This window comes from Liolophura sinensis, chromosome 7, assembly GCF_032854445.1.
Source record: "Liolophura sinensis isolate JHLJ2023 chromosome 7, CUHK_Ljap_v2, whole genome shotgun sequence".
Classification (NCBI taxonomy): domain Eukaryota; kingdom Metazoa; phylum Mollusca; class Polyplacophora; order Chitonida; family Chitonidae; genus Liolophura; species Liolophura sinensis.
In genome coordinates, this window is record NC_088301.1 from 21,509,761 (window position 1) to 21,526,779 (window position 17,019).

Below are 17,019 nucleotides of genomic sequence, written 5' to 3' on the forward strand. Positions count from 1 at the left end.
CTTCAAAGACTTGCATTTATTTATAATTTAATAGATATGCAATCCAGCCAAATCGAACCCGTCTCCCCTTCATGGCATAATGGACAGCTCCTGGTAACATTCTGGGCCAGTGGGTGTTACAGTAACCAAGGAGATGGATGAACTCATGGTATGAGAGGTGATGAGTGAATAGTCTAGTCTTGATTGGGTACATATGTTCCACAGAGGGACACAGAGCTCTACAGAGGGTTTTAGGAGAGGGTGGTATAATTTAGATGGAGATGTGGTTTAGTATTAACATGTTCCTACACTGCTTGATTTACTTTGTTTACTGCAGGTGCTTAACACGACAAACAAAATGCACCTGGTTCAGATGATGGTTAGAATTAAGAGAATTTTTTTTTTTACTGATGGTGACTTCATTAATTAAGAGATATATACCTGTTTCAGTGAACGAGCTTAACGAACTCTCATCCAGGTGATTTAGTATGTCTTCGGCCTGGAGAGCAGCCATGTACTGAGAGTATGTCCACGAGATACTGTCCTTCCCTGCGGCAGATCCTGGATCATCTCCCACCTCGCTTCCCTCCGCCTTCGTTGCGAACGGATCGTGGAAATTATCCGGCTCATCGTAATCCCCTTCTAAAGGTAATCCAAGAGCTTGACGTCTAGCGGCCTCCTGTTTACAGTAAACAGACAAACAGCACAAAGGTAAAAATCCCAGAGATTGTAGGAACAGAGTGCGCCAGCCAGGAGCTGGTTATAGGGATGTCTTCACCCAAGCACTACCGTACCATGGAGCTCTCCCCACAAAGACTGGTGGAACACCACAGGAAGGTGTATACCTCTAAAGCCAGAAAGGTTTTCTCCGTCTCTAGTTACTTAAGTGGTGTAATTTACACGGCAACTCCTCATCAGAATTTATCAGCCTCAGTTGGCTTACAGCTCCCTGCCCGACCCTACAAGTATAACCAGGCTACCATATCCCCTTCCCAAGCCCTTCTCAGGTTGCCTCTTCTCTTAGCTTGTACAGACCCACAACAACCCAGGGTAGAGCTTTAAGACATGCCGTGGGAAGAAACATGTAGGCTACACATCTCATACTGTATAACACCAGATAGACAGACTAAAAGTACACCACCCTAGCTACAGGCTAGTTATTTCTGAAATGGTATACCGGGAGATTTATGGAGGCTAAGCATAAAGTATGGTTTCAACTAAAGTTTAGCTTTTTTAAAGTGACAGATTTTGCTTGATTCTGATTGATCGATTCATCCACCCAACTCATACATCTAAAGAAATGAAGATAATTTATATAGTTACATGAATTTAGCTTCTAAGAAGAGCCTTAAATCTAGATAACTAAAGAATACTCAGGTAAACCATGACACTCATGCTTTGTTACATGTACGCACATGTACCATCAATTAAAAAAACAAAAACATTTACAGAATTACATTTTATATAAATGAGCCATAAACATTAATATTCAATATCATTAATTAGAAGAAAAAAATGTACCAATGACGCCGAGTTATCTGATGAAGGAGAAAATATACACACAAGATAAAATCAGCCAAATCTATGGAAACTGACTGATTGTCAAGTTTGAATATAAATTTCGAAATCGCAGGGGCATGTCATAAACAAATCACCTACACAGTATTACAGTGTGTTTTGATGATTACTGTGACACCTTGTAAACTGACTAATCCTATTCTTTATTCATTCATATTTTATACAATCATATTTATACAATCATATTTTATACAATCACATTTTACACAATCATATTTTATACAATTATCAACACTAAATGGAACATACCTTTCCTTCACTGAATAGTATTTTCAAAGAAGTTTCAGAAAAGTGATCCACTATGCATAGGTATATTAAGACTTGTGCCTTCAGCGTTCGTACTGCCAACTTCTTAAATAGTTTCCTTTGAATAATTTTTCAAAAATACTATGATGGTACAGAAATTTTCACTAAAAAAAGCATTTGTTTAAACTTTGCGAAAACTACAGCAAGCGACAATGTGGGGTCCACAGAAAATGTCAGAATAGAAGACATGCATTAAAGTTAAAATAGCATATACATGTATATTCACATATGAGGAGAGCGAACAAGTCAACTAAAAGACAACAAAACCGATATAAGATACACTAAAACTTAACGGACAGAACTGGATGATTTTTAATTGGGCATGAGGAAAAACTCTTGTCCATGTAGTGACACATTTTGCTGGATTCTGACAGATTTATCCACCAGATAGGATAACGCACTTAGGAGATTTTCCTGAAATTTGATTAATTTCTTATCAGAAAAACTTAAGTGTTAGCATAAAAAGTATAAATTTATAGCTCATTTTTACACACCACGCATTCGGTGAAATAGGGCTCCGCATGTAACTCACCGTTTTCTTAATTTCTCTAATTCCTCAACCTTCTTAAACATATTAATAACTGAGATTTTGGAGACAAAACTACAGAGGCCAATTTTACAAAAAGTACAGTTTTATCAGTCTACACAGAGTAATGCCTTCAGAATATGTTTAAATAAACACCTTGCAAATATGTAAAAAGCTTGAAGAATTACAGTAAACACATGTAGTTACATGTAGCTTAGGCTAGGCTGACTATAAACACATAATGGTAAGAACTACATTATTCTCCATGGTAATGGGACCGGTGAGAGACAGCCTGGTGTACTACTGGTAAATGTGTTTACTGTAAAACTTCAACATTTTTAATCTCGTTAGCACTTTTTTGCAGTTGAATTTATGCATACAATTACGATGCAAAATGACGCTAAAATATTTTTTTGTGTCACTGAAGATTCAGGCTTCATAAAACTGTGCAAATTATTTCTCTACATTCCATAATTCTCTGAGATTGTTTCAAACTATTAGATGCACAGGTGGTTGGAAAAGTTGAAAAAGTTGAAAAATCAGGGTATATACCAGCCTGGATTAATTTTAGACATGTTCAACTCTGAAGTGATGTAAAACAACCATAGTCAGCTGAATTGTCGATCTTACACATATACACAACAGTATATTAAGGAATTTCAAAAACTTTAGACAGCACATTTCACCTGAGTTTGTCAGCAAACTGTAAACAGTTTCTCAGGTTAATTCCGTGACCTCAATTTCACGGCTTTTAAATACCCTGATTTTCCAGGGTTTGTCCTCAAAAAGCAATGACAGTAACCAGTACAAAAACTACATACTTTACCATTAGGAAAAATACTACCTTCTGAGGATGAATATGGAAGAATATTACCTGGGAAAAACTAGCAGATAATCAATGAGGTTCGGACAAGATATATGTGCATAAATTATTTAAACTACAGGGCTCGTATTTGTCGAGCAAACTCAAGTTTTATGTCTGTGCTTTAAAAGCCAAACTCAGAGCAGGGAAGAACTCAAATTTTTTTGCAGTAAAAAAATCAGCGTACAAATTTTGAAATCAAACTTTCAAATATTTTAATGGTACCCATGAATTTAGAATTTAGACATATCTTAAGACATTCAATAAATATAAGCCCAGGTCTATTTGAGAGAGACTGATGTACAGAGAAGCCTGCAGCTACCAGACAGTTTATGTTTTTATGTTACAGACTTGTCACTGAGAACACTATTGTGACAGCTGCATGCAGAATTCACTCAGTTGTGACCCAATTTCCGGCAAGAACTCTAATGTTATTTGCTGACACCAGTTTTCCTTGGTGTTCAAACATCCAAAAACAGCATAAAAATGAACTGAAAATTCACGTCTTTCTTTTGTCCCATCTTGATGCTAATGATTTTTCCTGTTTTTCAAGATTTTCTGATGATGTAAACATCCAAAAATGGCATAAAAATGAAACTGAAAATCCACCTCTTCATTTTGTCCCATCTTGATGTTTATCATTTGTCCTGTTTTCAAGATTTTCTGATGATGTAAACATCCAAAAATGGCATAAATATGAAACTGAAAATCCACCTCTTTATTTTGTCCCATCTTGATGCTAATGATTTTTCCTGTTTTTCAAGACTTTCTGATGATGTAAACATCCAAAAACGGCATAAAAATGAAACTGAAAATCCCCCTCTTTATTATGTCCCATCTTGATGCTAATGATTTTTCCTGTTTTTCAAGATTTTCTGATGATGTAAACATCCAAAAACGGCATAAAAATGAAACTGAAAATCCACCTCTTTATTATGTCCCATCTTGATGCTAATGATTTTTCCTGTTTTTCAAGACTTTCTGATGATGTAAACATCCAAAAACGGCATAAAAATGAAACTGAAAATCCACCTCTTTATTATGTCCCATCTTGATGTTTAAGATTTTTCCTGTTTTTCAAGACTTTTTCCAGCACGCAGTTCTGTTCTGTTTTTCTACCCTGATCCTACACGGAGGAAAAATAAATTCTACCCGTAAAGCAACAATTAAAATTGGTGTGACTTTATGGTCACAGATTTTCATTGATCTGATACTTACATAAATAATAACCTTAAATGAGCTTGACATCATTAAAGACAGCATTCTGAGTTGTGAGTGCTCGAGTCTGTCCTTCATGTTTCAGTTTCTACATGTCTAAAGTTATTTTGACAAATAGCATTCCAGGAGTTGGTCTGAATACCTAGTAACAAAGACAACTGGACATTTCATGAGGTCTACATACCAGTAACATAGACATCTGGAGATTCCATGAGTTCTAAATATTAGCAATAATATGGAGTTTTACGAAGCTAGTAATAAAGACATCTGGAGATTCCATGAGTTCTACACAGCTAGTAACAAAGACATCTGGCGATTTCTTGAGGTATACAAACCAGTAACAAAGACATCTCGAAATCCCATGAGATCTACACAGCTAATGACGAAGAAAGACACCTGAAGAGTTCTACATGTCTTAACAAGGGCATCTGGAAATCCCATGAGCCCTACACACCTATATAGTAACAAAGACATCTGGGGATTCCATGAATTCTACATACATACTAACAAAGACGTCTGGAAATCCCATGAGATCTACCCAGCTAGTAAGAAAGACACCTGAAGATTCCATGAATTCTACATACATACTAACAAAGACGTCTAGAAATCCCATGAGATCTACCCAGCTAGTAACCAAGAAAGACACCTGAAGATTCCATGAATTCTACATACATACTAACAAAGACATCTAGAAATTCTACACACCTAGTAACAAAGACATCTGGATATTCCATGAGTTCTAGACACCAGTGGCAAAGAATCTTTAGATTCCATGAGTTCTACACAGCTAGTAACAAAGATGTAGAGATTCCTGGAGTTCCACACACCTAGTAACAAAAACATCTGGAAATCCCATGAGCTCTGCACAACTAGTAACAAAAACATCTGAAGATTCCATGAGTTCTACAAACCTAGTAACAAAGACACCTGGAAATTCCATAAGATCTACACACCAAGTAACAAAGACATTCTGAGATTCCATAAGATCTACACACCTAGTAGCAAAGTCATGGAGATTCCTGGAGTTTTACACACCTAGTAACAAACGCATGTGGAGATTCCTGGAGTCTGACACAACAGTGAAAAAGACAAAGCTAAGAAGGATAAAAATGAAAGAGAACTACAAACAAAAGGCTGAGAAAGCAAGCTACATGCATATTTTATCAATCACAATAGCAAGCAGAAAGGTCTACAAGATATAACAGTCATAAATATATAGATTAATACAACTCAACAGTAGTTGTAAAGTGAGGAAAGAAGTGTTCAATTACGTATACATGCAAAGACTACGGACTAAATTCTACTCCACAACTAACATACCTTCCGCTTTAAGATTTGCTGTGAACAAAGACAATCAAATATGTTCAGATTGTTAAAAACCAAGCCGTTGACAGTGAATGTGTACATTTCCATGCTCTCACTGTTCATGGTGGTGCCTTAGTGACAATAAGCGGTTGAATGGTGGTGCAAATGGCTTTACATTTTTACATTTTCTCACTGATTTGTCCTTATGATCTTCCTCGTTCACTCTCAGCAGTGGAGATTTTGCCACAGACACACACCTTTTTTTGTCAATTATTCTGTCATCCCCTGTCATATTAGATCTGGTCAAACTGTCTGAATGTTTCTGACAACACTTTCTCACTTTTATATTTATCCCTGATCATGCAACTTTCTCAGTCACCTTTTGCACTCAGCCATAGAGATTCTGATGAACATGAAGCAATCAGAAAAGACACCTTTTAATTTTGGATTTGTTAAAAATTAGGCCAAACTACCAAAAGATTTTTTTGTAATATCTCTTGCATAACAATGTTGCCATCGGGACACACATCTTTCCTTGTCAATTTGGATGACACCCTGTGTCAGACGACTTGATCATTTTCTTGTCCCATTTTCTCACTTGGTCTCCTGTGTTTTACGTCTCTGATTCATTACCTTTGAACTTCACCTGTGTGTACTAAGCAATATAACAAATCTTGATGTTGCAGTCTGAACACAGATCTTTTCTTGTCAAATTGTTATCCTGCGTTAAATTGCCAGGACATTTTATAACCACATTTTTTCTTTTTCACCAGTCTTTTATGTCCCTGATTCATTACCTTTGAATTTCACCTGTGTGTACTAAGCAATATAACAAATCTTGATGTTGCAGTCTGAACACAGACCTTTTCTTGTCAAATTGTCATCCTGCATGAAATTGCCAAGGCATTTTATTGGCACATTTTCTGTCTTTTTCACCATTGTTTTATGTTCCTGATTCATTACCTTTCGGTTTTACCTGTCCATACTGAGGAGCGTAACAATTTCAATGCTAGCACACGCACCTTTTCTCTCTGCTCCTCTAGCCGTTGCTGTCTCTCGCGTTCCTTCTTCTTCACGCGCCGTCTCTGGCGCTCTATCGTTGGTAACACTTTGTCTGGAGCTAAATTTGTTCTATATTCACAAAATTCGTTCCAGTGGGAAAACAGCACCCTGAATACAATCAGCTGAAAGCACAGGAAAAAAATGAATGATGACATGTTAAAAATCAACCTATGGATAACAAGGAAATGAGTCACTATTTCGCCAGCCATAAACAAATCTCCAAAGCAAAAAGAAAGTTGGACTTCATAACAGAAGCTTCATGAGTGCACTTCTGACAAAGTTCCAAAATAGTCAGGATATATGTTCCTTGACTCTATATTAACATGTTTATATGTTTAATTCTCTGTGTCCTCCTGAGCATGAGTTTTCAGTCGTTGATTTTAAGTTTATCACCAGTCTTCCTGGCCCATGGAGTGTCAGTTTATTAAAAATGAGCTTTAATCACTTTAAACAGCCTCACTGAACAATGCTATATTCTACGAACTACTCCTTAGGTACGTGTACATAAGCCTCATTCAGGTAAGGGCTGATCAGTGATATCAGGCCATGTTGGTGTCAAAACAGACATTCGTATACAAGTCCTCGGGCAAAGTGAACATTCCAGAACAATGTTCCTATTATAAGATCAAAAATTAAGTCCAATTCCCAACACAATGTTCAACGCAAACCATTAAAGAACTAAGAAAGCATATACAATACGAAATTAAGAGATGCAGTAAAGAATTTTCAGTATATTGGCAGGAAACAAGAAATGCTCAGGGTGAATGAATGAATGAATGGATGAATGAATGAATGAAAGCAGTATCCAAATCTTTATTACCATGCTAGGTTATAAGTTGTTGATATTCAAATAAGTATCTCAGTTGTACTTTGCTTGAAGAGAACTGAAGAGGTGCACCAAAAGAGTTTGATTCAGTTCATGAGTGGAAGGTTTAGTGTCTCAAAATGAAAATTAACATGATGCAAACTGTTATATGAACTCATTAAATGGGGACAGGACGTGAGTGAACATGACTTGTTCAAGGACATAATCTGTCAAACCTTACCTGAGCATCTCTGAACAGGTATGGCCCCTTTTCGTACTTCCTGTCGATGATTTTATCGGCCGTCTCCTGAGGGATGTCTACCTGTAAGCTGGGCGGGATGGGAGAATCCAAGAAACAGTTGATGATGGCATTGATCTTGTGGAGAAGCGTGGAGTCGTCTGTGTTTGTGTGGTGTAATTCCTGGTAAACGAGAAGAAAACAACACACAGACATTAAAGTGACATTAAAGAGACTACTCCAAACACTTTTTTGTGTGCATTACATCAATCAATGCAAATTCGATCAAATTTTTTGCAATATTTTAAGACAGCCCAAATAATTATCAAATATTCACAAAAACCAGCCTATACACTTTGTGTTAGGCTTCAAACTCAAACTGCAATTCATAATGCATTTAGAACTTTTTCAATCATTTTACCACTATAATTAATACAAGCATGAGTCTGACATTTACTGAAAGGTAATTCTATTCTTGGCAAATTGAAAAAATTTGATTTCATCAGCGAATAAGAATTTTTGCCGAAAATCTTACCTCTACATAAAGGTATATATTTCTAATAATAATAATAATATAATACATATAGGCTAAAAAATCCTAAACTATTTACTGCTAATGGTCTTTGCTAAATGCACATGAAGATAAATTATCTGTAAAAAAAATTATGTTACTAGAGTAAAATGTGCTCTACTTTAAAAGTTCATCTTGATTAATCCTCATGTATCTTTTGTCCTTCAACTTACCGCTATTTACTTTAGATAAAAGTTCCTAAAGATAGATTGTCTTTCCTAATAAATTCTTCATTCTTCACGTAAATCAACGAAACGATGTATCTGACAAAATGTCCAGATACATCCTCACTTTCAAACTCGATAATCTAAATAAAGTTACATCTCTTGTCCTTCTATCTTCAATGCTTCACCTGACATATTTCTAGCAAGAACAGTGCTACATTTCCGATCTCAGGTGCTGAATCAATTAATTTGTGTTCCTGACATCATCTGATCCAGAAATGATGACCATCTTAGACGTGTGTCTGTCAGAATGTTTGTCAGTTATCCAGCAAGAGGCCCAGTTTTCCAGAAGACTCGACACCGTCCTGTCACCCGAAACACCTGATCGCCATCACACCAGTGACATAATTTACAACCAGTGCATAAATCACCTACGAAGTAACATAATACACTAAACGAGTCTACGTCAGAAATGTCAAAAATCACCTTGTACTTTTGAACCTCCAGCCAGAAGAGTACATCATTCTCTAAGCTGTCGCCTTTGATAGAGATGTAGCGTCGGAACTGTAGGGACGTGATAGGGTTGAGGAGAGCCTTGCGGAACGTCATGATGTCACCAGATGATGTCACCCAGCGACTCTCCAACATCTGGAACATTTTAATACGTAACGGGGCCACAGTCATTAGCAAGTGTGAAGTCAAGCACATCAGTTGATACATGGATGAAATTTCAAATAGTCGCTCAACTGTTCTGTAATATGGAAAAAAGAAACACTTTTGTTGTTCTTAATTGTATCTTGATTCGCTAATCTTATTTTACCAATATATAATGTAATCATGATTCCTCCAAAGATTCTCATCTGGCTCCTTTTATATATATTCTTAATAATTTAAAGATAAAGATAAAGATTAAGATTAGGATTATCTAAAAAAAATCAGTGGAGGAGATTAGTGCTACCAGTTATTGATCCATTCCATCCTTGTCCACATGTATATTTGATTTATTTACCTGACTGATGTTTCACTTATACGACGGTGGCCAGCGTTATGGTGACCATAACGAAAACCAGGTAGAGCCCGGAGGAAACCCACGACCATCCGCAGGTTGCTGACAGACCTATCCACATACGGCACATGTATACTTAAGCCCACATACATACATGGAGTATAAGTAGTACAGTGCTCCAGAATAGTAAAGTAAGATACATCTATCAGAACCCAAATTAAGGCACACCATGATTGTGTTGTCAAAATTCATGTTTTGTTGGTAAATTATTGTACAAATGCACATGGGTATGGCATGAAACATCAATCAAATAAATAAATAAATAAATAAATAAATAAAAGCAAATTTACATGACAAAAGCACACTGTGTTTACATACACATGACAAGGAAACATCAAGAATAATGAAAGTAAATAAAAAAACTTCATACCATTAAACTAGGATAGAAATGTGAACTCTCATAAAGCAAAGAAATTTGAATTAACACAAACTGAAATCAGTTTCACCACTCAATTCTTCACATACAAATAATGTGTATACACATGTAGCTAATTTGTGTACATACAACTAATGTGTATACACATGTAGCTGAGTTGTGTACATACAACTGATGTGTGTACATATGTAGCTAAGTTGTGTACATACAACTGATGTGTGTACACATGTAGCTAAGGTGTGTACGTACAACTGATGTGTGTACACATGTAGCTAAGGTGTGTGCGTACAACTGATGTGTGTACACATGTAGCTAAGTTGTGTACGTACAACTGACACGTGTACACATGTAGCTAAGTTGTGTACGTACAACTGATGTGTGTACACAAGTAGCTAAGTTGTGTACACACAACTAACGTGTGTACACATGTAGGTAAGTTGTGTAACACGTTTACAAATTTTCTGATCAGGCCCAGGCTCAGACTTATGTCAAAATTTTAATCATTAAACTTGTTATATTCCTTCTTGTATTTTTTTTTTTTTTTTTTTTTTTTTTTTTTTTTTTTTGCAATTACTGCATTATCATGACAATGACATTTAAAATTAATTGTCTGCGTCTTTAAAGGTGCTAGCTTCATAAAACCTGGGACTGTATATAACAGGCCCACATAAAGCTATGCAAATTATTTCTCTACACTCGTAGTTCTCTCAGAATATTTCAAAATATTCAAAAAGATGTGTAACTCTGAATGAGTAATATGTTGTCTGCCAGCCTTACAAAAAGGTCTACTTGACAAGCTGAGCTGAACAGCACAATTCAGACAAAACTCCTTCAAAAACAAAAAATCTCCAGTAGTGCAAGTCTCAGAGACCATATCATGTTGCCATGACAACAAGTGTTTTGATGGCTTTCTGGTATGTTTTGTGACATCTTGGGTCTGACAAGATGTAAATCACAGTTTATAGGCTTCCTGCTGACATGTTTCAGCCTCTAATCAAGGAACAATTCAGAGAATTTGGTTTTCCAAGGACCTTTCATGTTTTTCTTAGTCTGAAGAGTTCCTGTAAACAAAGCTAGGAAGGAGAGAGAGTGGCTGGGAGAAAAAATGTCTTGGCTTGTCTAAACAGAAACAGGGCAGAGATGGAAAAGTCTGCAGATAACAGCCATCATCTACTTAACAGACATAATCTTTAGATCGCATGGCCAATTATTGTCAGCGGAATCAATTTGCAGCCTTCAGAAGTGTGGGGCTAGGATGAAAACAAACAGGCGTATGGTTAAGACATGTCACTCATTTCATCTGTGAAAATTATCATTTAAAAAACATGTGCAACGCAGGCTGTTTAATCGCAATGATAAAAAAATGGCATGTTATACTTAGATTTTAAATGGGTGGGGCTTTTCTACATGTATTTTAGCCATAAATATAGAATATCCGGTCAATTTTATGGAAATAACCTAATTCAGACGAAGCCTTCACATTTGCAAGCCTGTCAAAAATAGAACCTAGTTCATGTATGGAAGCAAATAAATTTTTTACATGATGGTTCAGCAATAACATAATAATCAAGAGTTGAAAAGCAACATAATTAAGGAATAGAAAATTGTAGTTATTTGATTTTTGATGCTATGTATTTGAACATAAAAAATGTAGTTTGAGTCGTAAACTCAAAATGTTTGAAATGTAGACTGTGCAATGCACAGTCTGGTAATAATGATTGTTATCAGATACATGTAAATAGCATCTGCGAGTGCAAAAACAACAAGAAAAATAAAAATAAATAAAAAATATTGTATTATATACAAATCTGACTAGTAGTCAGATGTAGTCAGAAATAGAGCTCATGCCAAAATACAACTTACATGAATAAACAAAACTTCACCAAAGCAATGTCAATGCTTAAACAATCAGACATCTATTCAAAACCAAAAAAGCACAGCAGACATCAGTCCATAATCCAACAAAGAAGATCAGAGCATAGCACAGACATCTGGCCAAAATCCAACAAAAAACTTCACAGCACAGACATCTGTCCAAACTCCAACAAGGAAGATCAGAGCATAGCACAGACATCTGGCCAAAATCCAACAAAAAACTTCACATCACAGACATCTGTCCAAACTCCAACAAAAAAGATCACAGCACAGACATCTGGCCAAAATCCAACAAAAAACTTCACAGCACAGACATCTGTCCAAACTCCAACAAAGAAGATCAGAGCATAGCACAGACATCTGGCCAAAATCCACCAAAAAAATTCACAGCACAGACATCTGTCCAAACTCCAACAAAAAAGATCAGAGCACAGCACAGACATCTGGCCAAAATCCAACAGAACACTTCACAGCACACCACAGACATCTGTCCAAAACCCAACAAAAAAGGCCAGAGCAAAGCAAACATCCGTCTAAAATCCAACAAACAAACATCAGAGCACAATAGAGACATCTGTCCAAAATCAGACAAAAAAGATAAGATCATAGCACACATATGTCCTAAATCCAACAAAAAAATAAGAACACAGCATACATCTGTCCAACATGAAAAAATCAGAGCACAGAGATCTTTCCAAAATGCAACAAAAAATATTAGAACACAGTACAAGCATCTGTCCAAAATGCAACGAAAAGAGCAGAACACAGCACAGACATCTGTCCAAAATCCCACAAAAAAGATCAGAACACAGCACAGACATATGTCCAAAATCCCACAAAAAGATCAGAACACAGCACAGACATCTGTCCAAAATAACAAAAAAAAACAGAGTATAGCACAGACATATGTCCAAAATCCAACAAAAAAAGACCACAGCACAGAACTGACATCTATTAAAAAATAAAAGAAGAACTGGGCACAGCACAGACATATGTCCAAAATCCAACAAAAAGATCAGAACACAGCAGAGACATCTGTCCATAATTCAACAAAAAGAATCAGAGCTTGGCACAGATGTGTTCAAAATCCAACAAAGTGGTGAGAGCAGTGCAAAAGACATTTATTAAAAAATCAGACCATGGCAGACATCTGTTCAAATTCCAACTAAAAGACATGAGCTTGGCAAAGAAATTCAACCAAAAAAAAAAATTAAAGCATAGTACACACATCTGTCCAACATTCAGATGTCCACAGGATACCTGAGAGCTGTGGTCAGTGCTGGTCAGTTCCTCCAGCATGTCACTGAGATCAGAGTCGCTGCAATCTGAACCCAGATCCTGAAATACCACTTCTGTTTTACTAATCATATATGTTTTGCCTTAAACTTATTGAAGTCAGCTAACTTACTCAAACACATATGCATTTCTGTATAACCAAAGACCCATTCTATGATGCTTATTGAGTAGTGACAATGATAATAGTACAGCTACTCAGATGAATTGTTCCTGTAGCAATTTCAGGATTATATTGTTTCATTTGTACTAATCAATCTCGTTCTGAAATATCAGTTGGAATTAGTAATTAGATTTTGTTATAAAGTTGTAGAGATAAAAAAAAAATTATCTGTTAAATATGTTGCTTTTGAGGGTTAGTTCGGCAGAACTTATGTTAATTACTTGTGTTAGTTATTTACATTTGCAGATGACACATTACGATGTTTATTCAGTCAACTGGGTGCATAGATTCCCCCTAGGCAAGCCGTACCTTAAGCACAGCCTGGGACTTGTGTCGTTTCTGAACGATGACATCATCTATCACATTGTCCATCGTCTGAACAGGTTTCTGACGCTCCATGAACTCTGGAAGAGCGAGGAACTGAGGCAGCCATTTTTTCTCCAGCCTCTCTTGAACATATTTCTGGGCCTCCAATAGAACAGGGTTTGGGGGTCGGTCTTCCAGCAGCTTCCCCCACCCTCCACCTACTTCTATCACCTGCCAAAAAAAGGTTTTTGTAAGATTTTGTTGGATATACTATGCTTTTCAATCGAAAACTGGTAATTTACAAGCCATGCATATTCCAAAAAGATTGGGAGCAAGCAGAATATTAATAAAAGTATCTGTGAAACCACCTTGTCATGCTTTATCAAATGTTAGACAAATATCAGAGAAAAGTGTCTGTAGAGCTATATATCAAGCCTACCATACTAGATGTGTCAAATTTTACACATATGTTTATGTTTCCCTAATGAAATATGAGTGTCATCCAGGGAATGAATTAATTTATCAATCACATCATCACTACAAACATTTATTTCTTTCTTGCTTATTCAGAAAAAAAAATAAAAATACATACATACATACAAGTATACAGTCCAAAAAATCAATTATTAGCTGAGATTCAGTTCTCATTTTTATCTACATGTGTCTGGGAAAAAACAATGCTGTTGGGTGACAAGCTTAGGAACAGTGCAAGGGAAGTAACTCTAACAATCTTACTTCACCTAGGGTACTTTGACTTGTACAGCTTTGTCATTACAGTTCTTTTCAGGTCAAGCACATGTGCTCCTATAGGCCTATAGTGCTCCCCACCCCATATGATGCCTCACTCTCCATCCACTCTGACCCCCTAAATCACTTGGCAGTGACCTCATGTACAGGATATCAAAAAAGTCTGTCTAATTGGAGCAATCTGTGGAGGCATTCTTCAAACCAGGCTGATCATTACTGAGGACACATGCTCCGTGGGGTTACAATCTGTATGACACACATGGCTAATAAGTGGCTAGGTGGTCCCCTGGGGACAGGTGCTTGACATGTGTGCAGAGACAATGGCCTGGGAGATTTTTAACCAAGTAACTGACACCATGCATGCTTACATCAAGACAAAGCTTATTTAAAAGAAAAGACAACAAATACTATAAAGTGAGTTATTTTGGAAGAGGGATGGAAACAGACATGAATGGCCAGGCACAGATATTTTTTTCTGATGCAGCTTGATAAATTGGTAAATAAGCTTCTAATCTGAATTTCTTCTGGGCATTCTAAAACCACCAGAAAAACGTTGTCATATCAGACTTGTACCTCAAGCAAATATGGCTAAACAGCATCGGCAGATACAGATTCATTCTCAGGCTGCACCTGATTGGTTAAAATTGATAACAGGTACCTGTTTTGAGTAAAACCCCAGTGTTTATTTATTTATTTCTTTCGATTGGTGTTTTGAGCCGTACTCAAGAATATTTCACTTATACGACGGCAACCAGCATTATGGTGGGAGAAAACCCACGACCATCTGCAGGTTACTGGAAGACCTTACCATGTATGGCCGGAGAGGAAGCCAGCCAGAGCTGGACTTGAACTCACAGTGAAAACCCCAATAAAATAAATAAATAAATAAATAAAACTGGTAACATGGCAATAGTTTTGATTTTCTCATAGTGCACGATTTTGGTTACCAGTACTTTGAACTGTGATATCTAAGATATACAATATCATGAAAATAAAAAGGTACATTTATACATTTTAAATTTTATGAGGGATTCGCTTTTGATGCATATATATACAATGGTCTAGTGTTGTCTTTTCTTATAAGGAAGAGATGAAATTTTCCCTTTGTTTAATGGATCAAACATAAGCAATATTTTTACATGCTCTGTTTTTTTCTTCTTGAGTCACTGGCCTTGCACGGCATCATGATATGTCTACATATAGGTTGATTCTCTTATTTACCAGTAAATGATGAACCTGATAAGGAAGAATTGAAATGGCTGGAACCAAAGTCTACAGAACTTTTTGTGTCCTGGCACTGAATAGCTGTGTAACAAATTTATCTGGCAAAATGCATTGATTCAGTGCAGAAGGCTGATGTATTGGTGAATTGCTCCAGTCATATCATTGTTTTCACAACCAAACAAAGGAGATAGCCTAGTCAACAGCGGCAAATGGCATCAACTGCAGGATACAGGAATATACATGTACCCCACATGACTGTTGCTGTCCAATGAGAACTGAAGTATTTTTGTGATGTAACATATTTGTAGTAACACAGCTGTCAAACGATTATATAAAAGGTAAAATGAATATGGTCTAGTGCCTTGGAGTAATCAAGCACACACACAGAGGTTAAAATGTATAAACATCTTAAAGCAACTATACCACAGGGAAATAAGAAAAATAAACTCTTCAAAGCCCTTGCTGGCTATTAAGCCTTAAATTAAAGTCAGATGTTGATGAATCAAAGCTAGCTGCAGAACTCACTGGTTATCAGTACATTATAGGCCCCAGTGACAAGGGCTTGTGTGCCCCTGGCTGCTTTATGCCTTAACTACCCTGCCCCTCATCCCAACCTCAACAGTCCCACCCAGCACATCTGGAGGTAAAATCAGTCTAACATATAACATGGATATACACATGTCCAAATTAAGTGATCGCAGTACAGTAAGGGGTCATCTGCAAACTTCAACAACAAAAAAAAAAAAAATAAATAAAAAAAACGAAACAATAATAATAATTATAAAAAAGAGGTGGCTTTAAAGACAAAATGTAGAAAAGTTATGAAGGGTTGATTCACTACTGAACACTAATTCATTCTGCTTATTTTTATTTTAAATACCTCATTAAAAGTTTGGGCTACAACTACAAGGGAGCAGCTAAATGTATCATTCAGTCCACACAGGCACAAACACAAAAAAACCAAATATGACGCACATCTTGCAAAACTGAGGTGTACCAAAGTCCTAAAGGATCGTTAAACATTATCTGGAAAAAGATGTCATTGTTTCTATTTTTTTTTTCATAATGAGTTTTCAATATGAATAGAAAGTGTATAAAACATCAAATTATTAAGTGTATCCCATCTGCAATTTTTGCTTGAAATAACTTATTTTGAAGATCTATTTGCTGAAAGCATTCATACCGTTGTATTTGTACGCATTTTGAGTACAGAAGCCTAGAAGTGAGTATTTATTGGCAAAAATCTGATGTGAAGTTACTGGTCACACAATGTGGCCCACCACAAAATCCAGTGTTTCAAATGCATTTAATTTCTTTACAAAAAATTCTAAAAAAAAAACATATCAAATTATTTT

The 17,019-nt window shown here is 36.3% G+C and overlaps 1 protein-coding gene across 3 annotated transcripts in view; it reads right to left on the minus strand.

The window, feature by feature from the left end:
* LOC135469760 (regulator of G-protein signaling 22-like) overlaps nt 1–17,019 on the minus strand; it is a 64,967-nt gene that overhangs the window by 15,868 nt on the left and 32,080 nt on the right. For 2 of the 3 annotated variants that reach the window (XM_064748344.1, XM_064748346.1), the window contains 7 exons: nt 13,697–13,924; nt 13,192–13,269; nt 9,101–9,262; nt 7,883–8,062; nt 6,797–6,958; nt 5,790–5,807; nt 421–658 (listed from right to left, as the gene is read on the minus strand). In XM_064748344.1, coding sequence (XP_064604414.1) covers nt 421–658; nt 5,790–5,807; nt 6,797–6,958; nt 7,883–8,062; nt 9,101–9,262; nt 13,192–13,269; nt 13,697–13,924 — 1,066 coding nt within the window. The remainder of the gene's footprint in view (nt 1–420; nt 659–5,789; nt 5,808–6,796; nt 6,959–7,882; nt 8,063–9,100; nt 9,263–13,191; nt 13,270–13,696; nt 13,925–17,019) is intronic. The other variant, XM_064748345.1, reaches the window with a different exon arrangement.